Consider the following 27,208-nt stretch of genomic DNA (forward strand, 5'->3'; position numbering starts at 1 on the left):
CTTTCTGTTTCAGTCAAAGGGTGAGTGTCTTTCATCCTGATGATCGCTTCTCCTCGTTTTAGGTTCTCTCACCTTCACTTTGTATTTCATCTCCTTGCTGTGACGTCACTTGGCCCTGGCCTGACCCATCTGGTCTACGTAACCTGGCTCAGCATGCGCTGATCTCTAAATCTCATCTTCTCCTTTTCACTCTTCTCATCGCTCCATCCCGCCATCCAGTGACCCCCTGAACCCTGAAGGAACGGAATTATCTCTGTTCGAGAAGAACAGAGCCGAGCACTGCTGGGGTACTCCGACCTCGCATGCACTCACACGTGTGGGCGCCCATATTTATAGCGCACCTAGGACAATACTCAGGTTCAGTATTGACACTTCGTTTGTGAGGTGTGGCAGTCATTCTGGGATGGCCCTCTTCTAATGTGCCCATCCTTTTTTTTTTTTTCATCCACACCTTCATGTGCAATCGAACCGTCCTTTTCAGGCAACTTTGTGTTTTGATGAGGACAATTCAACACATGCTTCGGGTGGGATGTGGGATGGCATCACCAACCTTAGAATTGGAAGATGGCCCGCTCTACTAACTCACCCCCCCATGTAAAATGTGGATGTAATTATTGAAAGCCAAATATCAGCGAACCAAGCCAACAATGCCACATGAACCAGTCCAGAATCACTGGATTAGCATTCTGAGTCAAACACAAAGGGACTGTGACCTTTGGGTGGAACCACTGCAGATGTACACCCATTGGTTTCTGGTGTAAATTGCTGGGACATATTAGACTTTGGATCCACCTCAATCCTCACGCTGACCCGTGGCTTCTCTAACACTGCCATCTATCCAGAGAAGCCAAAATAATGGGAACAGCTGAGGTGACCAACATTTAGCCTATTTTATTCCTAAATATTAGCAATTAAATGCTAAATAAAACCCAAAATGAAAGCACATCTGAAATAGTTTTAATGTAATGTATTATATTGGAACAAGCAACAAATCACAAACACATTTTCTAAAAAAACTTTCTTGATAAGGTAAACAATTCTATCTTTAAGGATCAGATGTATGGAAAAACATGTATAGAAAAACCTTTAAATATGCAAATTTCTGCTATTAGTTTTTTTGTTGTTTTATCATTGACAAGGACAAAGCGATGTGTAGGTGTGCCACTGATTCCTTTTAATTAGGCAGGCTCCTCTCTTAATTCAGCCAAAAAGGACAGTGGGTTAATGAGTATGAGAGAGCGTGAATCCTTGTCTGTCCCCTCCCTCTGACTGGACAATGAAGGTTATTTCAGATTTATTGTTCTGGGTAATCATCACAAATAGAAATTCACTTAACATTCCAATTATGTGGTGTCCCCCACATCCCTTAGATGAATCAAAAATAGGAAATGCCAAACAAGGATAAGGGGGCCAAAGCAACCTTGAATACTCACTTGTTCAAACTGACATACAAAAACATTCATAGACAAGTAAAGTGTTTGAACACACAAACCTTCCACCAGCAGGACTGGAGATGACAGCAATAGCAAAAAACAAAAGGCACAGGAAATAAAAGAGGCTGTAATACAAATAAAGGTAAGGTAGGTGAGATTGTGTGTGTGTGTGTGTGTGTGTGTGTGTGTGTGTGTGTGTGTGTGTGTGTGTGTGTGTGTGTGTGTGTGTGTGTGTGTGTGTGTGTGTGTGTGTGTGTGTGTGTGTGTGTGTGTGTGTGTGTGTGTGTCTATGACATTTGCATCCCTGGCTCTCCAGCAGCTTTGGTCTTTGCTGGTTCTCATCTGTATGTGCATACTGAGTGAGCCCAGGTGATGCATATGGCACAGAGGTCACACCAGAAAGGGCAAATGCTAAAATGAAGCTAACACAATGTGCACATGCACTCCATCTCAGAGGCTCACCCACGTGCACACATGGACAAAGCGTGCATGCTCGCAGATACAGCGCATCTATGCATGCCCAGCTGCGGGCGCGCGCACACACACACACACACACACACACACACACACACACACACACACACACACACACACACACACACACACACACACACACACACACACACAGGCAACATGCAACATGCAATAGCACGGGTTAACTGGGTTCATTGAGATGCACTATGGGAAAAAAAGAGTCAGCCTGATTAAAAAAAAGGACAACATGAAGAACAATGGTTCTCCATGACTTTTAAGCCAAGCTGTTGGACAGGGGTACCTGTGTAGGTCAGCAGGGCTGTGCATGGAGAAATTACAGACAAGTAGAATCTAAGAGGTTTCAGCTCTCGCTGGTATAGGTGAATTTACATGACATGATGAGAGCAAAGGGATGGACCTCTGCATAGTGCGGAGCATCTTTGTTGGCTTTGGCTTGTGGGATGTATTTAAATATGTGTGGGTATCTCACCTGCTGCATCCAGTCCTGTGTGCCTTTGCTGGTCTCTTGTAGCCAGATGTTGTGAGCAGAGTCAGTCAGAGCCACAGCACACACTCTGTTCTTCACCTGCATTTCTCTCTGATTCATCTGCAAGAAAAGGCAAATCGAAATTGTGTTAGTCAACTCTTTCGTATGTTTATCTCACAGAAACAGGAAATAAAAAAAAAAATAAAAATAATAAGTTGCTTGACTACTAAACTAAACTAAACTAAACTAAACTAAACTAAACATACCTTTGGGGGAAATTTCTTTTTTCCACATTGACCTGTCCAATTTTTAGGACGCTGAGATGGAACCTGCAAACCTTCCCACCCTCTAACCTCTCGGTCACCACTGTCCACAAGACACATGGCAACTTAAAAGAAGCAATTCATGTATTTGCAATGTTTGATAACTTTCAACAACACATATATCTTCAACTCCATATTATGTTATATTGTGTGCCCAGTGCTCCATCCAATCGCTCAGTGGCACAAACATGCAACCACACAACAGAAATGATAGAGTCTCCAGCAGATCACCCTCATGTAAACAGGTGGTACATTGCACACAAGACCTTCCTTTCAATAGTTCTGCTTCCACGCGATGTCACTCATGGTTAAAGCCCAGTTAAGTGTCAGTGAATGCACTCTTTCAAACCTTTGAACAATAAGGAGCTTCTTTTCAAAGACACACATTAACTTAAAAGAGGTGATTCATGTATTTTAAAGTACCTGATTTCTTATTGTAAAATGACATACCCATTTTGTCACTTGGTATTTGCTTTAAAAAAAAAAGGCTATTCCCTGTCGTGCATGCACTCCCAGCCTATGTCGTGAGCAATGACAGCAAAGGCCCAGTGGACAGCTTTGTAAGCGAAGGATACAGATTCAACCTGATGTATAGCATAATGTTATAAAGTAAAATATGAAAGAGCACTGCTCCACCGTAGCGTGTCCTTGTCACGTTCTGTGCGAATGTCCTTTCCTATGCACGTTCAAATACCCTGGTCCCCATTCTTAATACCCTTTCCCTTCACATGTCACAGAGAATGTGGCGTTCGCAGACCCGTCTTCCTATTCCCTCCTGAATGTCAACGCCAAGGAAAATGTCACACAAAGGACTTGTTACCGCACTACAATAGACTTCCCACACCGCTGGTCCCACCCCAAGGAGTACTATAGCCAGGCCTTGGGAGCGTGCCGTTTCACTCTCGTTTGCTTCAAGATAAAATGGGAAGAAAAGAGAACAAGACTTGCAACAATAGGTTAACAATCACTTACTGTATACCCTTAGTGAAACTTTCAGACAGACTGCTGTACTGGAGAGGGTGTACTACTGCTGAATAGCAATGGTAGGTTTAAGGATTTTCTGGGTATCTACACACAACGCGGAGGTCATAGACCGAGTTTGAATGTAAACAAGACAACCGACTAATTTTGAAGTATACTGAACTTGTGTGTGTCTCAAAACAATGTTATATTGCTGTTGATTCAGCTGTGCCAAAGAGACAGACAGGATATCGAGGAAATGTTGAGTCAAACGCATTGAATGAAATTGGGCAAGAATTGGTGATTACATGTGAAACATGAATCCATAGAAGCCTAGAAGCTGAAATGGAATTAAAAAAAACATGTAGTGCACAAGTACAGAGCAGTGTTTTTTCAAGAAGCCAAGAGGGTTTGGATTTTGGACAAGGTGCAGCAATCCCAGGTCCCACATCTGATCGGCCGTACATTAAAATGACAGTAGGCATTTCATCCATCCTGCCACATTCAGCCATTTTAAAGTGGGAGTGTATCGAGATAAATTGAATCTATTGAGGCACTAAAGACTCAAACATTCTATAGAAAAGGACTTTGTCATCGTGGGTCATAAAGCATATTAAGAAAAGAAGTATACACATTAGCACACAGAAAAAAAAAGTCTTCTTCAAAGGAGACAGAAAAAAAGACAGACACTGCACATGTACGCAGACACATTTTTCACTCCACAAAGAATCATACAATCCCATACACACACCTCAATTGTAGTCCCTCCTTATCCACGGTTGGTTGAAAAGCTTTCCTCTGGCAGAACTGGGCCCATGGGAGCAGCAAACTCAACCTTTTAAAACTGGAGGTGTCAGTCAAGGTCTTGTTTTCTCGCGCTCGCCAAATGGGCAAATTTCAGAAAAAAAAGGGCTATCAGGGGCCAGAAAACAGCAGACAGTGGACTGACTGTGCATGGAAAACTCAAAGAACAGTGTCCAGGACACCAAACATCCCATTTGCAATCTCAAAGTGGTTAAATGGGTCTTTGCCTGCTGCTATTGTATTTCCTTTGAGCCATTTATATGTTTCACTTTTATTGGAAAACCTTTAACACATATTTGTTTGAATGGATGCCAGGTTTAAAATGTAATAGTACTGAAATGAATTTGGTATCTGATTTCAAAGTAAACCGAGACCTATTTACCAAACATGTGCCAACCTGCCATTAATGACAGTTTTTTTGAAGTCTATCCTGATTTTGACATGACACATTTAAAACAAAGCACTTCAGAGAAAACAAAGGACCCGAAGCTAGATTGAAGCAAGGATGGAATACAGATGGAGAGGGAGTGTAAGTATCCGTGTAAGACCACATCTATGTAGGCATATGTGTGTAGGAATTAATGTGAGAGTAGAGAGGAGCCCACTCGTCTTTCTGGTGGAAAAGCAAGTGAATGACAGTTCAGGATAAAGAAAAAAAAAAAGCACAGCCGGTTAGGTGGGAGTGAAGCTGGCGTTATAGATGGTGCTCTTCTCTACTGTATGGAACTGAAATAATGGATTTCGAAATTAGACGAGTGTCTCATCAAACACCTCAGGAAAAACTTAAAAAAACAAACAATAGGACTGTAAGAAATCAAAGGTAATCAAAACGATTACATTTACGACTTATGGATTTTATGTGTAAGGTTCAAAACGCACGCAAAACGTACCTTGTCTTTCTACAACCAACTTGTGAGCTCAAGTTCCCCCTGCAATTTACTATTCCATTTTGTTCACAGTGTATTATACTTGCTAAAACAAAAAGGGAGAATAAATCTTCATGACGCCACAACTGAAGATTAAAAACCAAGCAAGTTCTTGTCTCAACACTGGCTGTATCAATCACTCATCGTGACAGCTCTCATTGCCGCAACGGCTGCACACATACGGCTGTGGTAACAGTCGGGGTAATAGGTTGAAAAATAACGTCTCGAGGAGAGAAGACTCAGTGTGGCCCTCAACCACAGTCATTTTGGCACCCACCGGGTCCCATGTTTTACCAGCCACAAGGACAAGTGTGGTTAGCGGCATGTTGAAAGCCTAATCTAAGCATGTCTGTATCTTCTTCTAGGTGGGTGACACTCATGGTTAACTAACAGAGAGCACCATGAAGCCGCACACATCTCAATGGATATAAATATAAGCTGTCTCCTTGCAGGAAAATTCATTTTACATGCTCGCCTGTGAGTTAAAGTGAGCCATGTATATCCAGAATGTTAAATGTGCTAATTCACTATGTAACTGCAGACAGCAGCTTTAACGTGGAAACAAGCCAGCTGTTGTGATCAGTCTTGTGTCGGACAGGGGAAAAGGGGAGAGAAACATGTGGAAATACTTGTTGCACTAAACCCAACACACAGATGTTGAGACATTTGCCGCCTTTCTGCTGGCCTTTCTTTTAATGCTAAAGCAGCTGGATGTGTGAAGTGAAGTGTAGGTGGGTGGACGTGGGGGCTTGTGAGTAAAAAAAGAGCCTCAAAACGAATATCAAAAGTGGTACGCTCGATGAGAAACAGAACAGAATACGTAAAGCAAGACTGATGAGAAACAGACAGATGTGCGCAGCAAAGAATATAATATAAATACTTTATTAATTCCCATGAGGACAATTGTCTTTCCTTGAGCCCACTTCACAGGGACATGAGACCAAAGGGTCGGATCTTAGGAGCATCACCAAAGGAAGCGTGGCTTTTACTGTGTTCTTAAACCATAAGCAGAAGATGAAGCGTGAATGGAAATGATGTTACCCCATCACAAGAGTTCAAACCAGAGTCCTCAGCTTGAAGGGCGGCCTTCAAACACACAGTACCACCTTGAGGGAATGTTTATCACCAGTCTGAAGCACTTCATCTATCTCCATCTTCATCGAGCACCATTACATGCAGAAAAGTGGAATTCAGTTAAATTATTAAGGCCATTTTCATACAACAATTTAGCAAGTGGGGGCGAAAAAGGTGTTAGAGAGGCTTATTTCTTAACATCTTTGATCTGTTTGCTCTTTCAATAAGGCTGTGCTTATGGTCACATTCATGTCAGTCTGATGAAATTTCTTTTGATCGAGAGGTCAAATTGTCCTGTTTGAATGATCACTTAATAAAGTGATCAATTTGTTGTGTGGGTTTATATGGACATCTACTTCAGTCAGTGGATTCATCCCATAATGCCTTAACCTGTGATGTTGGACATTTTGTGAGATGTACACATGATTGTACATCCAGCTTTACATGAAAGCCCACCGATTTGTTCGCCAGGCTAAGAAGCTTGTTGCGTTTCTTTTTGCTCTTCTTTTGAAACTGCAGGAGCAGTCATCGTTTGCATTGACCAATTGTGTAATGCCACTGCTATTTATGTGATGACGCATTTATGTGATCACGTTATGTAACAGAGAGAAGCAACTCCCTAATATGGACTCTGATCAGATCATAAACAGGGTTACACCCCCTCCTCCAGTCAGATCGTAATTTCAATTGCATAGGCCTAAAGTCTTTGGAAATGTGTACTGACACTCTCGTGTAGACATCCAGATTAACCAATGGAAAAAAATGGCAATAACAAAGTGAGGAATGTGGAATAAATAAAGAAATAAATTTGGGTTCAAACTAAACTAAGCTTAGCTACACAGCCTCTGAACCTCTGACATGAGCAACTGGTGGCTTGTTGGCCAGAAGTGGTTTTCATCCTTGTTCTCCATGAGCCAAAATATCCAAAAGTCAAAATCCATTTGGTACTTGATGAGTAAATGTCACTTTTAGCAAATCTAAATCAGATATCAGTTTTATTCACTTTGTCAATCATGTATTACTAAAGTTATTTAAGGTGAAAACTTAAAGACACACTGTCTGCTTTTCTTCCCCATTAGATTACTAGAGATTATTCTCATAGCTCATTCTGGTAGTGAGGATAAATTGTTTGTGGCCCGTCCCAGATCTGAACCATGATAAAGAAGCTGAGGCACAACTGATGATGCAGATTTGATTTTATATTCAAACCACATGTACTCACACTCTGGCTGAACTATGAAATCCCCCTATCCCCCACCTCCAAGCACACCCTTGCTTCTTTTCCCCCCTCATAAACCATTTCTTTTCTGATTCCTCTGCAGAGGGCCTGGTTGCTATCGAGACACACAAACATCACAGATTCTGACCCCCTGGTTGGCACAATTCGACTAAATCCAGCTTTTCACAAGCTCCATGAAATAGGCAGCCCCATGTATTTGGAGCCATTCAAAAACATGCAGCCGCATTTACACACACACACAGACTTTTCTCTAACCCCGGTATCTTGTACCTGACCTCGCACATGGCCCTGAGCAGTGTACAGTATTTAGCGCTTTAAGCTGCTTCCTGCTACAAAGCCAGCTAATTGCTAGACTTTCTGTTGCGCGTAATCTTATTTTCAGCGCTGACGTAGAATGTGATATGCGATGGGTGTGCACATAAAGGAGGGAAGGGGTGGGCGGTGGGGGGTGGGGGGGGTATATTAATCATGTTTATTTATCTGGACGAGGAGTTGAAATAAGCGACGAGACATCATTTAACAGCATGCTAAGCTAATCTCTGGTCGAGATAAATACTTCATTTCTCTCCTCTCCCCGTGACGCTCCCTTGCTCACGACTGCGCCGCTGACGCTACATCTAAACACCGGCAATAATAAAGACAATTATTTAGGCCTTTGATAATTATGTGTCAAAGGCAGCGAAAGCCACAAGATAATTGGGCGAAAACTGAATGGTAATCCACAATGGAGTTCCCTGCGGAGAGACAGGCAGACTCATCCCTAGAAAGAATGCAGAGAGAGAGAAAAGAGAGAAAGCGGCAAAGACGAAAAGACGAGAGCTCTTTAAGGGGCCTCGCTCACTGTCAGATAGTCAATGTGAAAAGCCACAATTATACACAGAGTGTGTGTGCAAATGGTGAGCAGCAAACAAGAGATAGGAAAGCAAGCGATAAAGAGAAAATGACGGAGAATAAGTGAGAATGAGAAAGGGGGACAAAATGTAGAGTGTTAGAAAGAGTGAGCAAAGACTGAGCGGAGGCCATGGGGAAGGAGGAGAGGAGTGTATGAGAGAGAGAGAGAGAGAGAGAGAGAGAGAGAGAGAGAGAGAGAGAGAGAGAGAGAGAGAGAGAGAGAGAGAGAGAGAGAGAGAGAGAGAGAGAGAGAGAGAGAGGCAGGCACCCCATGATGATGCCAGTCAGAGACAAGGCTTATAATGTGGCTGCGCCATGCACTGCCAACAGCCACAGATAATCTAGGACTACCCACTGAGCACTGAAGCACTGCTTAAATATTTGATTGATTAACTGTCCTGTTGCTGCCAGAGAGTAAGAGGAGAGCATCAGAGAAGCCAGGGCGAACACAGAAAAAAACAAACAAACAAACATGCATGTGGGAGCACACCGAAAGGTTTGAAAACACATGGCGCAGATACACTAACACATACACCCCCATAAATCCCTACGCAACAACATTGGAAGAGGGGCACAAACAAACATGTACACACTGAGAGCACATGCAGACTCCGCAGAGACAGCCGCAACATCTCAGTATGAGAAAACAAACATAAAGGTTGGCTGATGCTATATCATCGATTTTCTGCAAATTTTCATCATTGGGTCATTGAGGTTTAATTAAGCAGATGTTTGGTTGATGATTTTCAACTGTATTTCTTCCTTTATTTCCGAGCGATTGATTGGTGCTCGCTAACTCATCAGGTCACTGACGAGTAGACAGGAGTTTGAATATCACAGGTTTTGCTATATGTCTGTGCTTATGTGTCATAAGCCAAAAAAACAAAAAAAAACCAACAAAAAAAACAACAGTCATCCTTGTTCATCCCTGGCTGTGAAAACACAGGCAGCTGGCCCCCCACGCTCCAACACCCTCCACAGGAAGAGACAACACCAGCGCTTCCTGTGGCTTTGAAGCAGCAGTCTCAGGTCCCCTGTCGGTCCCCAGCTTCCTTTGTCTTAACCACAGGAAGGAAGCCCTCTGTTGCACGAGGCCACGATACTCCAGGGAGCGGGAGGGAGTGTGTTTGTGTGTGTGCAACCTTTAGTGTTGGGAGTGTGCAGAGTTTTTTTTTTTTTTTTTTTACAGAGGTCACTCGCATTTACTCGCAGGGTTTTTCCCCCTCTGACTCCCCAGTGCATGAACTTTGGTCGAGGCCAGCGTGTAGAGGCGGAGGGAGCGAGAGGAGTAGAGAAAACTGCAATAACTTCCTCCTCTCTTTCCTCGTTCCTCTCATGGCTACCAGCCAACTGTGTGATGGGGAGACGATGATGGGGGGGGGAGAAAAAGGGGGACGGTGGGTGGAGAGAGAGGCTAAGAGAAGGGGAATGCTGAATTGTGTGAGTGACGGTGCTGGACACTCAGTGGGGGAAAGGTGGTGTAAGACTGTTGACGTGTTGGGGAGGATTCCACGCGCGTATAAACATTACAATACGCACACACTTGTACATACACGCACACAAATGCACGGGGACGCACATCCACATCAGTGGGGGCGGTGAGGAAAAGGAAGGCCAATAAATATTTACTGACACAGCAGAGGTGGAGAACGGCTGTCCACTGGTGGAAACAAAAGACAGAGGATGAGGAGCGGCGTGCCAGGAAACCTGCCGGCTGCGGGCGCTGCGCCCCGCTTGTGCCCGCATGGGAAACAAGAGGAAGACGGGAAGAGAGGACAGAGGAGAGAGCGACAGAGACAGAAAGCGGGAGGGCCGGGAGGAAGGGAATTAGGGAAAGGGACGAATGGTGGCGTGAGTAAGACAATGCTTATGAAACACTGCATTCCAGATGCAAAGAAACTGCTGTTCACATAATTAAAATAGCACATGTAAGTTCCTCAAAAGCAGCTGGTTGGCCTTTAGAGCTAATAAATAAGTAATAACTTATCTAAATAAATAAACCGTTTGGGAAATTTAGGCACAACTCTCTAATTGGAACGTTTATGTGTTTCCCAATTTAAATGTATTAAGTTGAAAAGTACACACGGACTCCTGTCAGCTTCAACATTCAAATAATTCAGACCAACTTAGTGAGTACAATGGAGATGAATTCATTTCTTATTAACATCTGCACAGTCGCAAGTGTTAATAACACAAGCTCCTAACAGTTTGATTGATTCACACGGTGACAGTAAAGACTGGTGGTGAGGATCGAGGAGCTTCACATTGACACAACAAGTGGAAACAAGTTTTGAGACACAACGCAGAGAAGAGGGTTCATCTATTGTTTAGAGACTGCAATGAGGGAATTTCTCTAAATAGCAATTTCTCATTAGAAGGCGCTTCCCCACAAAGTGAAATTGTGGCACATTGACTAATTAAAGTCTGAGTTAATTAAAATATGTCTTAGTTAAGAAAACGCACAAGGTATAGCGGGCAATGTCTTTTTCATTCCAACAATCACTCGCCACGTTGAACAGCTTTGGTCTACTGAGTGAAAAGGTAAAGTTACGGGTACCCTTTGGAAACCGTCTAGGTCTCGTCCTCAACGCTTGCCTTTCCCCTCCCTTTCTCCCACTCTGAAAGTGCTTCTTTCTTGTCTTTCTGCCTGTCTCCCAACCCTCCGGCAATGCTGTAAAATAGAAACCTAACCTCAATATTTTTCCTCACGGTGCTGGGACTTGCTGGCCCATTAAATTCCCCTTCCCATGTGTCAGCTTGCACATTTCCACCATGAAATTTTCGTATAATTAAACTTTCTTAATGATTTATAAGCTATAATAATAGCCGTAAGTATTCCAGAGCAGGTTAAAGGGACAGCCTTTAAGTGTACACCGGGGATGACCCTGTTTTAACATAGTTTCGGATGGGTGATTCTCGGCTGGAGAGGAGGATGGATCGGGCAAGTGAGAGTGGGATTGACGGAGGGAGGGAGTGAACGAGAGGGCCTAACAAGGGTGGGTGGAGGAGGAGGCTGAGACCTTTGTGTTGTAACTCAGGGTGATACTGACATCGAGGAAAACCAAGGGCTCCCTGAACCCTGGCAGGGAGGAGACAGCTTACCACAGACAGACAGAGACACACATGCAGAGCAGGCATAAGCAACAACTGAGGTTGACAGATAAATATGGAAACCCTGGGCGGTGGGGGGTAGAAGGAGTGAAACGAGAAACGGACAGAGAGCTTAAACAGCATGGGAAACTATAGAGACATGCATGGAAAGACGTACAGACCAAATAATATCAGATACATAATAATTTTGAGCTATGAATCCATTTCTGATTTCAGAAGACCTAAAGAAAGTCATTTGATCGAGCTGAGTCACATGCACAATAATAAACTGATAAAGGGTTCGGTACACACATCGTTTACCATGTATCGGTGACTAAATGACGGTACAAACAGTTCAGATTCTGGGACACACACACACACACACACACACACACACACACACACACACACACACACACACACACACACACACACACACACACACACACACACACACACACACACACACACACACACACACACACACACACACACACACACACACACACAGATGTTTGCTCTCTGCTGCTTCTCTGGTGGTGAGGCTGATATGATTGCCACTTAGGAAATCAGTGTGTTTTCACACCACTCTCAGCTCTGCCAAAGCTAATGTGTTAAATATCCATCGGGTACTGCTGTCCATTTCTAAGACACACAGACACACACAGCCTTAGGGGCTGATAAACACTGATTCCTTGTACTAACTGAGCCCAAAGTTGGCACCCAAGCCAACATTTCTAAATTGGGGTGTAGTGAGAAAATTTTCTAGGAGCTATGATGTGGAATTTTCACTCCGTTCATCTAAATTTGCTGTGAGAAGTTTGAAGTGGAGCTAAATTTTGATAATTGTGTGACTTTTTTCACTGCTCTTGCTGTTATCAAGAAAAGCTCATTTTCACACGCACAAGTTCTGCACAAATTCACTTTTATGCCATAAAAATCAACACTTTGTTTGGTTACTGCGTGCAGCTCCTAAGGGTGGGGGTTTGCTCCTGGCAAAATCTACCATCGGACTGTTTTTCATCTTAGCTGTGAACAAGATAATAAGAGGATGGAGAAAATGAAACAAAACCACAAAATCTGAAAGTGCTGACTGCCCTGTAAGTCAGCAGCAGATCAGGTGTGTGTGTGTGTGTGTGTGTGTGTGTGTGTGTGTGTGTGTGTGTGTGTGTGTGTGTGTGTGTGTGTGTGTGTGTGTGTGTGTGTGTGTGTGTGTGTGTGTGTGTGTGTGTGTGTGTGTGTCTTCAGGACGGCAGCAGATGAATTTTCCCCGGGCAGATGTTTTGCTTAAACTTCCAGGACCACACGACCCGTCACCGAGTGAAACGCGGCATCAACGAATGAAAAAAGAAGTTGGGAGGAAAAAGAAAAGGGGAGGAGAGGTAAAAGACAGTGCTCATGAAAGTGACAAAGAGAGTGTTCCTCCCTTTAGTTATCATCCACTGCGCCTTCATATTTGCTCGTCTCCTGTGCCGTGGGGCTTGGAGAGAGAATCCCCCCCCAAAAAAAAGAAGGGAAGAAAAGAAAAGGCTGCATGAACCTTCTGTACTCAAAGAGTGAGGGAGGGAAAACTACAGAAGGCCAACTGAAGTTAATGGTAATATATAACAATCTGAAATTAACTTCTCATTGCCACTAGCCATGATTTAAAACAGCTTTTTAACGAGAGGAAAGATGAGTCAGAAAAAGAAAAAGAGGGAGAAAGGGCTGAGGCCATATTACAAATTGGACAGGCTGGGGGAAGCTACAAGTTAATTTGCCCCATCATATAAAAAGTTCGCAATTCTCCAGGCATGCGTACTTAAATTATTATTTTTATGCCCAAAGTGTTAAAGAAATGAGACTGAAAGATATATGGAAAAAAAAAAGAAATTCTAATGTAAAGTATAAGAAAACACAAAGCATTTCAATTACTCATTTAAACAAGCAGGATAAAGAAAAGAAAAAATTAAATAGTATCAAATTGTTTCGCTGGGCCATAATAAAAAAAAAAAAAAAACAGACACACAAGTTCAAAACAATGGAATCAAAAGCCCCTCAAATGAAACAAAATTAAATTGAGCCTAAAGAAATTAAATATGAGGGGAAAAGATGGTATTATTATTATTATTATTATTGTTTTTAATTATTATTTTATTGAATTAACCACAAGAACTCATAGAAGTAGAAACATTCACTTTAGCTATTTTCTTCCACCTCTTCTAAAGTTATTTCAGTGTTGTTTATTTATCATTACACTCAACCGCCACAACAATATACTTTTGAGTACATAATAAAGTCTCAACAATGATTCCCTTAATGAATTACGCGTAACATTAAAAACGCACAACACACCAGTTGAAGTTCCTTTTCAAGTGATATTGTTGATTAAAAACAAAGCCTGAGAGGAGGATGAGGTGCACACACACACACACACACACACACACACACACACACACACACACACACACACACACACACACACACACACACACACACACACACACACACACACACACACACACACACACACACACACACACACACACACACACACACACACACACACACACACACAATTCAGTATAAAGCATATTATTAATCTTATAAAAAAAAGCAATTAAATCAAAGTGGTATAGAGCCTGAAGCTATGAGGACTGTCAATTCTGCTGGAAATGCCACAGAAGATTACTGTTGGGTTTGTGGATTCCATGAACCCTTTTTTGATTAGGGAGTCAATTATTTCTTATTACTGAAGATGCTATTTCGGAAAGAGACCTTGTCAGTCAATCATGCAAAAAGTCCTCGAAAAGCGTGAATAAACTGTTAGAGAGAGAGGTGGAGGCGGGGTAGGGGGGGTGGCACTGACCCTCTTCCCTACCCAAACTCGTACTTGTAGTAAAAATTACCTTTTAACTATTACACCTCTGTCAGGTCTTTGTCAGCGTATGGTAATTAGGGCCTTCAGTGGAACGCATTTGAAGAGAAAATATATTTATTAGTTTATCGCAGAGAGAGGCATTTACCTAGAGCTGAAGGTAAGTTTGAATGTGGTGATTATCTTGTCATTTTCAATTCCCCCCCCCCACTCGCCCCCAAGAGTGTGTATGTGCATTTTTGTAGGTGTCTGTGTGTACTTCACGCATCTGAAAGAGAGTGAAGGACAGGTAATGTCCTGTTGTGTGTGAATGGACAGGCACATATGCATTCATACATATAGGAATATAATATCCATATATCTCTATGCCCATGCATGAACGTATGCATGTGCGTGTGTGTGTGTGTGTGTGTGTGTGTGTGTGTGTGTGTGTGTGTGTGTGTGTGTGTGTGTGTGTGTGTGTGCTTTCACTGCATTCAGCACGCTGATAGGCGAGCACAGCACATTTCTCCCGTCCTCTTTGTTCTGTGTTGGGTTTGACACCTCTAAACAATAACAGCGCTTCACTTCGCCCAGCCCCATCCCACCACCTACCACACACTGCATGGACGGGAGCTGCCAATTAGCACTATCAAACACCCCTCATCAGCTGTCTCCTTACCATAGAATACACAACAAATCAATAATTCAGAGTTTCCCTCAAACACAATCACAGTCATCAACAAACTTAAGGATACAGGAGGGAAGGGAACATGATCGCTAATTGCACAGTATGGCTGATGTGTATAAAAGACGTAAAGAGAAAAACTGGCGTAGCCACATGAAGTGGAGCGACACAACGGGCTCTCGACCGACAAAGTTCAAAAAAAAAAAAAAAAAACTCCCTCAAAGTCTGGTGTGTAGTGCTGACCTATATTTTGGGGCGAGCTTCTCCTTGACCTTGCTCGAATGCAATTGAAGGTTCCTTGGCTAAACTGTGACGCTTTTAGACCTGCTTTCACAGATTCTCTCGTTTCCCTGACACAGAAAAACTCTCAACTCTGAAGACGCCTCACTCGCTCTTTTAGTGGATCTACCTTTGTCTCGCACTGTGTTTGGCGGCCAGTGGGCAGCCTGGCGCTACCACGTGATGGTGTGACCCAGGGGACAGAGGCCGACATGGGGAGAGAGACACGGGGAGGGGGGGCCTGTCATGGTGAGAAGGTCTCCGAGGGGCGGCGGTGAGCAGAGGTGACTGGGAGATGACTGCCGCTCTTCTCGGTGGTCCGAGCCCTTTTCATTAACCCACACCCCTGGGTTCACCAAACAGAAACGGGGTGAACGTGGGGACGGGGGGGGGGACGGGGGTCCGGATGGGCACCGAGCACTAGCCCCGGTGACCACTAGAGACCCGCCGCTTGCCTGCCTGCCTTCCTGTCTGTCAGATCTGTGTCATCCATTACAGACAAGGGAATGCTTTTTTAACGAAATGCAAACACAAAACAGGAGCACATGCATGGGCGCACAGACAAAGACAAAACACACGCATATAAGAATACACATGCATGGAAGTCTGCACAGGGAAAGACAGGGGTAACAAAGGACAGGCAGTGCCCCCTAGTGTTTTCATCAAAGAGGATTCAGACCAAATCAACTAACCATCGCCCCAAATGAAGCCACAATAACAGATAGAAGAGAGCAGGGAGCAGCGAGAGACTTGGGGGGAGGCGAGAGGTGAAAAGGCTTAATTCATGAGAGAAATGGCTTCACAAGAGGAAGGCACAGATGGAGAGGTGGGCGAGTAAGGTGGAAGGGGCGAGACGCTGGAGAGAAAAATGAAAATGATGGCGGAAACAAAGGAAGAAAAAAGCATGGAAGTTAACTAGTAGGTGTGGGGGATGGGGATGTGTTGTCAATGTTACTTGGCTGGTTGCGGGGGGGGGGGGGGTTCAAAGTTGTCCGACATCACCAAGATATTTTTAATGTTCAAGGCCATGAGAGCAAGAGAGTAAGAGGGGGAGAAGAGAGGGAAGCTGAGAGGCCATGCCATGCATGAAAGCCAATGTCAGAGGAGTCCAGAGGAATCGGCGAGTGTGAAGCCATCTAATGGGAAAGCAGAATATATATGAGGGACACACACACACACACACACACACACACACACACACACACACACACACACACACACACACACACACACACACACACACACACACACACACACACCCCAGTGTGGCCTGGTAACTGATCTCGACATGAAACCACAAACTAATGACGGACGTGATGGGGGAGCGTTGAGAAGCGAGCTTACAAGGACAATAAACCAGCTCTTTTCGAGTAAAAATGCACACTCATGCTTAGAAGATAAAACATTTGCGCGTGAACATGAAAGAATAAAACAAACATCTGTGCACCAGGGGTTATTTTGTTAGTTCTTTCTTTTTTTTCTTGCTTCCTTTTTTTTTTTAACACCTCACTCGGACAGTACATCCAGCTTCATATTCCCACCATGAAACAAGGCCTTCCCTTCAGTGAGTTCCACATTCAGCTCCCAGCCAGCTAAGACATCAAAGGGTGCTCCACACCAGAAGTCTCTCGCTTGCTCTCCTTTCCCCATCGTCTCTCTACCTTCCTTTGGTCTTTCACAACCCCATCGTATTTCACAGCACATAAAGCCTTAAAATGGCACATAAAACAGTTCATCTCTTTTCACTGTCAGCTTTCCAGGCTTAAAAAATTAAATATGTTTTACTGCAGGTACATAACTAAAACACACCCCTGGAAAAACTGCTATAAACGATTCAAACTCGGCTTTCCACAGATATCGGAGGCTATAGAAGGGGAATGGATCAGCTGAACGGTTAGTAAGGAGTATATCAAGATTAAAGGGCAGAAAAAATAAGCCCGAAGACAAACCGTGGGATTGCCTGTTTTTCCCATTTCCATCAAATCTATCATTATGTGTTTTCTGTTTAACATTACCAGATATGTTAAGGAAATAAACAGTGCGGTGTGTAGGCGATGCACGTACACACACACACACCTTAGTGAACTCTAAAAAACTGCTGTGACCCTGGTACTGAGGGTTTGAAGTAGGCAAAGCGAAAACACCACAGAATACCAACACTGCATTCAGTGAACTTTAAAAGCAGCGAGACACAGAGAGAGTGATAGAGGCAGGCATGGATGAAGATGCAGAGTTTGAAGGTAAAAAGCAAAAAGGATAAGAGAAGATGGAAGATAGGGAAGCATCGGAGGCATAGAGGGTTTAAACTTCAACCCTAGAGTCACGGAGTTCACTGACATTTGCACCAGGATCCGCCTCACGGCTTTTCAAAACACAGCACTTTCTCTCCTTTCAAATCCTAAGACTTATTCTTCCCCCTACATTTGCCACAGAATGGGACTATTCGGACTTCAGGGTGGAGCGATAGAAAGAGGAAAAGGAAAAACAGAAAAACAAAATGGATTTGAAGTGTCGAATTCACAGGATGCTTGTGTGACAATTTGCAAACTCCGTACCTCCTTAAGATTCCTCTCGTATATTGTATGTATTGTTATGGCGAAATTAAAAGGGGGGAGGGGGAAAAAAAAATTATATGTGACAAGTGATTCATTTGAGCTGTCAACATGTCATCTTCAACACATTCAAACCTTGTGTCAAGCGTTTGTATTGCCTCTCTGGTGAAGGTGACCGAGGTCGTAACCAGCTGACACACCCAGGCACAGCAGGTGAAAGCCTGGAAATCCCACAGTGGGAACAGCACATGTGAGACAATGGCAGGCATGTCAGAGTGAAAAGGACTCGAAGGAGAAGAACAGAGGATCCACTCGAAAACACGGATCGCCTTGAAACGCAATAAGCTTTTTGCGGATCAATAATTTTGACATTTTTAGGTGATACTGACTGATAAAGTTGGGACAACATTTTCAGTCCAACAGTTTAAAGAAAACGAATGACACTTCAGAAATGAATTCTTTCAGCTGTAAGTAAGAAGTGCGAGAAGCATGAATCACCGGGAAAGAGTGGATGGTTTTCGGCTGAGATGTTTGTCGAAAAAAAGTATAAGAAGAGGTGTGAAGGAGAGAGAAGTGAGGTCAGTATCAAGCGAAGGGTTGGAATAGTTGGCAAAGAATGCCGACGCGAGTCCAATGTGAAGTTGAGTTTAAGAGAGAAAAGGGGAGGAAAAAAAAAAAGAAGTGTCTCAATCATAAGCAAAGGGGAAGAGCAAAGAATGGGTGAACACTGAACACACACGCGCGCGCACACACACACACCAGGGCACGAGATAAAAAGAAAAAAAAACCGAGTAGAAGCTAAGTTTACCGACAAGTGGCAACACAGAGGAGAAAGTAAAAGGGTGACCACAGAAGCTCGGAGAAGCTGAGAGGAGCGAGAGTGTAGAAGAAAGAAGGCTGACATCAGGGAGTGGTTTGACATTTTTTTCTCTTCAAAACATGGGGCAGGAAGGGGTGAAGGGAGAATAAAAAGGTGAAGGCGAGTTCGGTTGCGAATTAGGAGGAAACGAACGAGACAACAAATGACTGACAGGGGTGGAAAAAAGTGGACAGCAATGCCCAACGAGTGTTAGAGAGCAAGTGAAAAAAAAACCAAAAAAAAAAAAAACCGAGAGGTCTGAAGTAGAAGAGAGGGAAGAGAGCGAGACCTTGCCGCTGAGGCAACGAGCCGAGAGGATGGAGAAAGGCAGACAAAGCCGCACGCTGCTTTCACAAAGCGGAACAAAGAGGAGCGGTGCATGATGGGAGTCTGAGCCTTGCGCCACTACTGGCGCCATGCTTGATAAACACACAATGACATCAATGTACAAATCAAAACGTGGACATAGCAAGTTTTGCTACATGCAAGACATCATTCCGTGACTGAACCCATACACAACTGAATTCTTAATTCTTGAAGAAACGTGGCTCCACCGACCTCCACGGAAATGTACAAGAATGTAAAAAAAATTTAAATAACAATAATAATTGTGTCATGTTTAAAGTGTAGCAAATACAACCATACCATCCTGGATTCAGGTAGTATAAAATGTTGAGTGTTTCAAAGATTAATGAATGATTAAAAACCAAAATAAACACAATGATTGACCACTGATTTCAATTAGGATAAATAAAAACATTGACACAATATGACAGACGGGGAAAACTAATGCAAACTTGTGCAAACTCAGACAGCCAACCTCTTTGACCTCTCTGAACAAGACACAAGTCTGTAGCACACTCATACAAGCACACCAAGGTGGAAACAAAGAGCAAAGGTACACAGTGAGCAAGAAGGGATATTACATGTTTAGCAGGAATTCAGGTATGACCGAAGATGGTAACGACCACATGTGTAAAGTTGAACAGTGTATCTTTCATTGGAAATCAGATTACTGGCAGTATATTAGTTTGCTTGCGTGCATGTCACTTTCTATTGCATTTACTGACTGGAGCAGTTTCCTCGGGCCCACAGGCTGAAGGAGCAGTGACACCAGGGTGGCAGAGGAAACTGGCTTTAAATTTCTTAGCTCCAAATTTCTAAGAGAAAAATGATTACGATATTGGCTCTAAAGTTTTCCATCCATCCACTGACTTATACATACCCCTCTCTTTCTTTTTACCCTCTCTCTCTCTCTCTCTCTCTCTTTCTCTCTCTCTCTCTCTCTCTCATTTTCTTCCTCCGGCAGGTCTGATATGCCAGAGCTGCAGCTGAACTCTGAGTAGCACTGTCTCCGGGAAAAAAACAAAGTGATCAATGTGAGAAGGCACGGGGCGCTCATGGACAGGCCAATCAATGGTGGAAAGAACCTTGCCCAGGGCCTTATGCAAATGGAAGCACGTCCTGTAACCTCGGGAGTGAACATGCGCACTAGATCAATGGGACGAGGGTAGAACCTTACAGCAAGATCAGCCTCAGCCAGTAAATATGTAATGATGAATCCCTCAAGATTTAACTGAACTCAAATGAACTTCAACTTGCTCTGTGTCTTATATCATAAAGTGGGGAATAAGACCCTGCACTTAAAGGGGGTGTTGTGTTCGCTGGGTGTGGCAGAGTGAGGGATTAAAACGGGCCGCTGCGCCATGATGCAACGTTGCAAATTTTGCACTTCTTTCTCCCGAAAGAGTGGAAAATAAATAAACCAACCAAGATTAAAAAGGTGAGAGGAGATCTGATGGTGACCTACTTGTTGTTAATGAAGTGATTTTGATGTGCTTGAAAATGAATCACAGGGGCCGATAACTGTGATGACCAAGGATGACACAAAGCACACATTTCATAACAAAAATACATATATATAATTATACGACAGAAGAACAGAAGAAATGTGTTTTGGGCTGCTCTATTTCACAGGATTGCCACACCAGGTTGTGCCTGGTTTTGAGCCTGGATAACCTTCCTGTTGCTTCAGGTAAAGAAACTGGGCTTACTGATGTTCAAGGTCAAGATTTACCTCATGTGTAAGGGGAAGGGACAGGTAGTAATATCAATAGTGTAGATAATATAAATAAACTTTAGAACAAAGTTAAAATTGGGCTTAACAGCAAAACATAAGGCAGACTCAATAAAAGAAAGTAAATTTAATTCAAAACAATACAGTGTGAAACAAGGGGAAAATGAGCATTAGATTAAAGCAGAATGTTGTTAATTTAAAAATAAATCACATCGAGAAAGGTGTGAGTTAATAGAGGAAAGCAATCAGGCATGTTTGCAAATGGTATCTATCAAACACTATCGCAGACCAAGCCGAGGCCACAGTGGAGTCAGGGGGATCAATAGCAACTTTTCTGTGCCCTGCAATTTTGTCCATCACAAATGAAAGATGGGCAATCGTGGCAATACCGCAATCATAGCTGACAATCTGTGGTCTTCTGTCATATAGTGTGAGGGGTTCTCAGACGGACCCATGACCACAGACTGCCGGATTGCATGACCAACATCTCATTACACAATAACATGTGCTGCTATGAGCCAGAGCTACTAACGGCCAATAGAAATGTACCAGACAACGATCAAAGCAACACCAGGGCTGCAACAAAACAACAGTTTGCAGGTTTTCGGTTTTTAGCTGAATCCCAAGATGGTAGAATGCTGGACGACATCCAGCTCCTCATGCTACATCCAAAGCAAACTATTTCACCACACATGAATGCTACAAGAACAACAGCTTGATTCTTGGTTTGCTTTGTTTATTTCCTTAAGGCACCAGTGAGGTGTGGTAAGACTTTATTCATCCCACATGGCAAAATAATTCTATCATCACAGCAGCTCCACATTGGATAAAGATAAGAAATGAAGAATGTTAAAGAATAATGAATGTTGAAAGAAATAAAAAAAGACAATAATAACAGAATGAAAGACAGAAGCCAGTTTTTACGTCATTCTTGAGTTCGCAATTGTGAAGTCGTGGAGAGTGACATCATGCAGACAAACTCAGTATGGTAGAAAAGTTGAAGGAATCCACGTCGCACACTGTAATAGTTAATAAACTCACAAAAAAAGAATGAAAAACACAGTCTCCAGAAGCTGTAAGCTATTCAATTTTAAAGCCTGACTTAAAAGCTAATTTCCCTTTGATGCCTTTCCTACAGTGTATTTAATTGATATTTTACTCCAGTAATCCCCCTTTTCACCTACTCAGAACCTGTTCCTGCATCCCTGTCCCTTGGTCTGGCGTTCAAATTCTATTAGGCTTGCTTCCCTGAGCTCGAGCTATTGTGCATGGTCATTTTGAAGCGCTGAGTTTATGCTGAAGGCATCGAAAGGTAACTGAGCCACAATTTCTTTCTCATATCAACTCTATGGCAGGCTTTGAGGACTCTATTTTCTAGTCTGTTCTCAAAACTCTCTAACAAACCTGAGAAACAATGTTTCTCAGGTTTCTGATGTGGACAGGTGACCCACCAGGGTTTACCCTATCTTTGTCCATTGTTAGCTCGGATCAACTCCAGTGATCCACAATCCTAACCTGGATAAAGTGGTTGAGAAAATTGATATATTTTGGGTACAAATCTATTGTGTTTTACTTCATTTACATTACTTATTTCTATGTTTGCATTGTGTTTATATGTCATGTCCAGTATAAAAACGTGCTAAACAAATAGCCTTGCCTTGCCTCTTCTAGAGCAACCAAATTATTACTACACGTGACAAAAGAGGATAAACTAAAAAGACGGAGAAAGATATAAATGTATTAAAGGAGGTAAAAGCTATGTTAGGGATAAGGGGATTCTGGAGCCAAGGAGGGAAACCACAACACATTGTATTGAGGGAGTGAAGTCCTGAAATGTATTGACTGTACCTGAACTATAGCTTGAGGTGAGAGCAACAGCTCCTTGTCTACCTCTGGGCTGCTCTGTGCACTACAGGTGAATTTGATCAAAACAACACACGTACATCTCTGAGATTTTAAAAAACCCTGAAAATAAAAGTGATGCCTTGAATTGCCCTTGGTTGCTGGCTATGTCTCAGATAACCTTTATAACCAAACCAGGGACCAGAAAGTGAAGGAAACAAAAGAGAGGGGGGAAAGAAAATGTAATGAGGCATACAAGTATCCACTGTGAAGTACTCAACATCTGTGAAAACACTGAACACATCACTTTTCCAAATAGTATCTCTTGACAGCCTATCTTTACTGTGTTGCAACAGCCTTCAACAAGAGTCTGCATTTACAAACACGTATCACTAAAGAAACGGAGAAAACCCACAGATCATAATAATATTAGTGCCTATGAAGTTACAGGTTAGTTGGTTGCTTAGGAAGTGGCACGAATGGCAGCAAATACAAACACTTATCTATAGTTTTGCACAAGTGTAATGTATGCAAACAGGCAGAATGCATCTAATGTAAGAGATACAACTACTCCTGAAATCTATTTCATTCATTAAAAAGGCAATAAGTCCTCAGGAAAGGGCCAACCAGTTAGTTGTTGCTGTTCAGTGGGGCATAGGAAGCAGTCTGACAAGAAAATAAAAACATAGACGCAGCAACCTGGACACATGATGATACTTCAGGAAGCCGCTCTGTATTTTGGAACAGCAATGTCCAATCACTTGCGCATTTATGAAGCCTTTCTTCATCCCTTGAGTTCACAATATATATGATAAAATACGCAACGCGACACACACATGTACAAAAATTAACCAAGATCGATTCGTTTTTTTTCACATTCATATTGTGTTGAAACTATATAACAATAAAATAAGAAATACTAATGAAGACGATCCGGAAAGGTAACAGACAACAAAAATAGAGCCTCGCACAAAAACCAATCTCCCTGGTTGAAGGAACAGCATGCGAGAGACAGGAGGTGAGTAAAGTATTTTCAACCCCACACTCCTCTAATACCACAAATGCAATCTAAAAACCAAAGATGCTCCTGAAACATAGAGCGAAACACCAACAAAGGTGAGAATAATGGCGACGTATTGAAGGGAATACTTCACAAAGCCTATTGTGCGAGTATCCTTTTCAGGCAGCAAACCCGCTGTAATTTGGTCTGCGTCATCTGCCTCTAGTCACAATGCAGCACTACAGCTTTGAAATGGATGGCAAATGAAGGCCATTTGTACATAATCACAGCAGATAGAAGAATTCAGGAGCCCGACAATGTGTTGTTGAGGTGGAAAGAAAGACCTTGGTCTATCTGTGGCAGCCAGCGCAGCTAAGGTTTGGCAAGGGAGGTCTTTTTTTCCCCCCAGAAACAAGCAAATCAATTCAAATCAAATCAGCTTGCTAGCCGTGACATTTAAACAGTTCAATTTACATCCTTATGTTAAGAGGAGAGCGGCTCTTTAAGATCCTATTCATTCACAGAGAAATTAGACAGCTATATTTCAGCCGCTTAATAGAGCAAATATGCTGTAGCTGTACTGAGGAAGAAACCATGTCTTTTCATGGTGTACAAAGGGCCAGGCATTGTCTGTCATTATGAGCAGGGCACAAAAACACAGGGAAAGATAATATACATAATATAGACAGGACTGGAAAACAGCCCTATGCATGATATGCATGCATTACCACATACATACACACACGGTGCGTATCAAAACACGTGCACACATGCAAATGCACATACACACTTTTGTCAGTGATGACGGTGTATGTCCTGAGGGCTGCTGTCCTGCTGTGCAGGCTGGCAGGCACTTTTGTCATGGTGGTCCTTTTGTTTCACATCAAACAAAACGCCACAGCTTTGCATACGGCTCCACTAATTTCTGCTAGTGTGCCCCAGCCATTTATCATCGCCTCTCACCCTCTCCTCCACTCCTCCCCTAACGTGGCTCTGATAGCTGCTCTCCACCAAGCTGCTCTGCTCAGGACGATACTGGCGACTCCAGGCTAGGACTGACACACACGAATGTGCACATATACGTACGTGCGCGCACACAAACACACTCAATCCGGCTAACACAGACCCATACAATATATGTGCACACACACACACACACACACACACACACACACACACACACACACACACACACACACACACACACACACACACACACACACACACACGCGCGCACGTAGGAAACCGCACTACAACCGCACCGCTTGCAAGCCCGCCAGCTATGGAGAACCTTGAGATAAAAACAAACCTCTTCATCCCCTCCAGAAGCAATAGACGGGCTAGCAGTCAGAGTTTCGAAGGCGGGCGAGATGTGCATACAACATTAGATCAGGGGATTTTGAAAACCTTCGTATGGATGACTTCAGCGCAGATGATTTTGTCAACAAATTTAAGTGATTTTTGTTTGTGTGGGGAAGATCTCAGGTGAAGGTCGCTCTAGTGCCAAAAGAGAATATCTGATAAACATAAATGTGAGACTTAGTTTTTACACCATTTAATTGAATTCCAAGGAGAAAGAAACTGTAATGTGTTTCCTGTCAAGCTGATTAATCATAGAATCAACCTATCTATAATTTATGACAACTCAAATGTTTACTAAACACATGTATATTTGCAGAAGGGACATCCAGATACTTCTATAGCAGTTGGGCATCGAACACCTTTCAGAAAAATCTTTTTCACACCAACACCATCTTAAGCACAAAAATATCCCATATATTATTTCATTGATTTATGCTGAACTAAATACTTTTACATTACTGTGACAATAGGAAAGAAATGCATTCACTATGGAACTAGTGTTATTAACACTGCAATCTGACGGAAGATAAACATATTTTACAAAATAATTGCACAGCTTATGCAAACAATGGTTAGTTATTGATAATATAATGCAAGCTTCTCATCAATAAAACTATGTCCAGAAGAGTTACTAAATGACAAATAAAATGCCAAAAGTGTTGGAAAGCAGAAAATAATAATAAAAAAAAAAAAATAAAAATCGCAATAATTTATTGAGAAAAATGTCTTAGTGAATGTTTGAGACACTTGAAGGGACACTGAAGAAAGAACCTCCTACTTCCATATATTCCACAGTGTGTTGTTCATTTATCTCATATTTAGAGAGGAGCTTATGACAGCAAAAACATCTCTGTACTGCGAGAACCACCTGATGAACCCAGGGGAATAACTCGAGGTGATTGTCGAGGCGTCAACTTTAGTCACTTGACCTCAACCCTACTGAACATGTATTGGTGAACTTGAAGATGACAAACCAAAACATTCCTGACAAACAAATTGAGCTCTGGGGGACATGGTCAGCTCATGTTGGGATAAGGTTGTACTTAAACGTCAATAGCAGTCGAAGAAACATGAGTATAAAAATACTAAAAACTACGGATGTATTGTTCCATTCAAACTGTGTGCTTTGTAATAGAATGAGACATGTTCACTCATGCTCTCGGATTTTTGCAACCTGCTGCATGTGCTATGTTTGATTTGTTTTACAGCGGTAGAAATAGTGAACGACTGACACACGGAGTGTTTGGAGAGCGCTATGTGTTCACTGGGCTGTTGCAATGCCAGTCATGGAGCTGTACAGACCACGGCCAGACCCAGAGTCCCGCGCAGAGGGCATAGTTGGCACCAGACCCGCCCTGAGGGTCACCACAAGTGGGAAAGGGGGAATTAAGAGGATGAAGGAAATGAGGACACGAAATAGGGCAGAAGGTGGATTTCAGGATGCCAAATGATGTGCCGCAAATGGATGCAGCACATGGAGCACCAAACATATCAAAAAAGGTGTGAAATCTGGAGAGTAGCTCTACAAACAACTGAAACTGGTGCTTTGCACAGCTTGTTTGAAAACCTAATGAAGAGGAGATTTTTCAAAGAAACAGAATAATAAAGTGTTTTAACTGTTAATTGAAGCACATCAAGTCCTTCAACATGAAAAGAAATCCACATTAAAAAAAGTCTAAGTCTATCGTTTCACCCTGAGCTCTTTCTATGCTGGGCCTCAACACTAATTCCCTCAAATCAACAGAATACCACAGATAGCGGAAAGACGATTGGGTGCATTCATTATGGGCCGAAACAGATGGCATGTACAGAATGTACAGTAAGAACTCTTCAAGCATGTACTGTATGTATGTGGTGTGTTCACAGAGGGCACTTAAAATCTGTAACCATGCTTTTGAGGGGCTGTTGTGGCGGCTGGCTGGTTGTCTGGTTGGCACCCACACATTTGTGTACTGGGAGACAGATGCATTCTTACATAAGACCTTATATAATGCTGCCCTGTCCTAGCCAA

The 27,208-nt window shown here is 42.8% G+C and overlaps 1 protein-coding gene across 1 annotated transcript in view; it reads right to left on the reverse strand.

The window, feature by feature from the left end:
* The window catches only part of arb2a (ARB2 cotranscriptional regulator A), a 154,014-nt gene that overhangs the window by 51,819 nt on the left and 74,987 nt on the right, over positions 1-27,208 (reverse strand). Inside the window, exon 9 of the mRNA XM_080466485.1 lies at positions 2,398-2,514. Coding sequence (XP_080322611.1) covers positions 2,398-2,514 — 117 coding nt within the window. The remainder of the gene's footprint in view (positions 1-2,397; positions 2,515-27,208) is intronic.

The sequence above is a fragment of the Lipophrys pholis genome (genome assembly GCF_963383615.2).
Source record: "Lipophrys pholis genome assembly, chromosome: 7".
In the NCBI taxonomy this organism is placed as follows: domain Eukaryota; kingdom Metazoa; phylum Chordata; class Actinopteri; order Blenniiformes; family Blenniidae; genus Lipophrys; species Lipophrys pholis.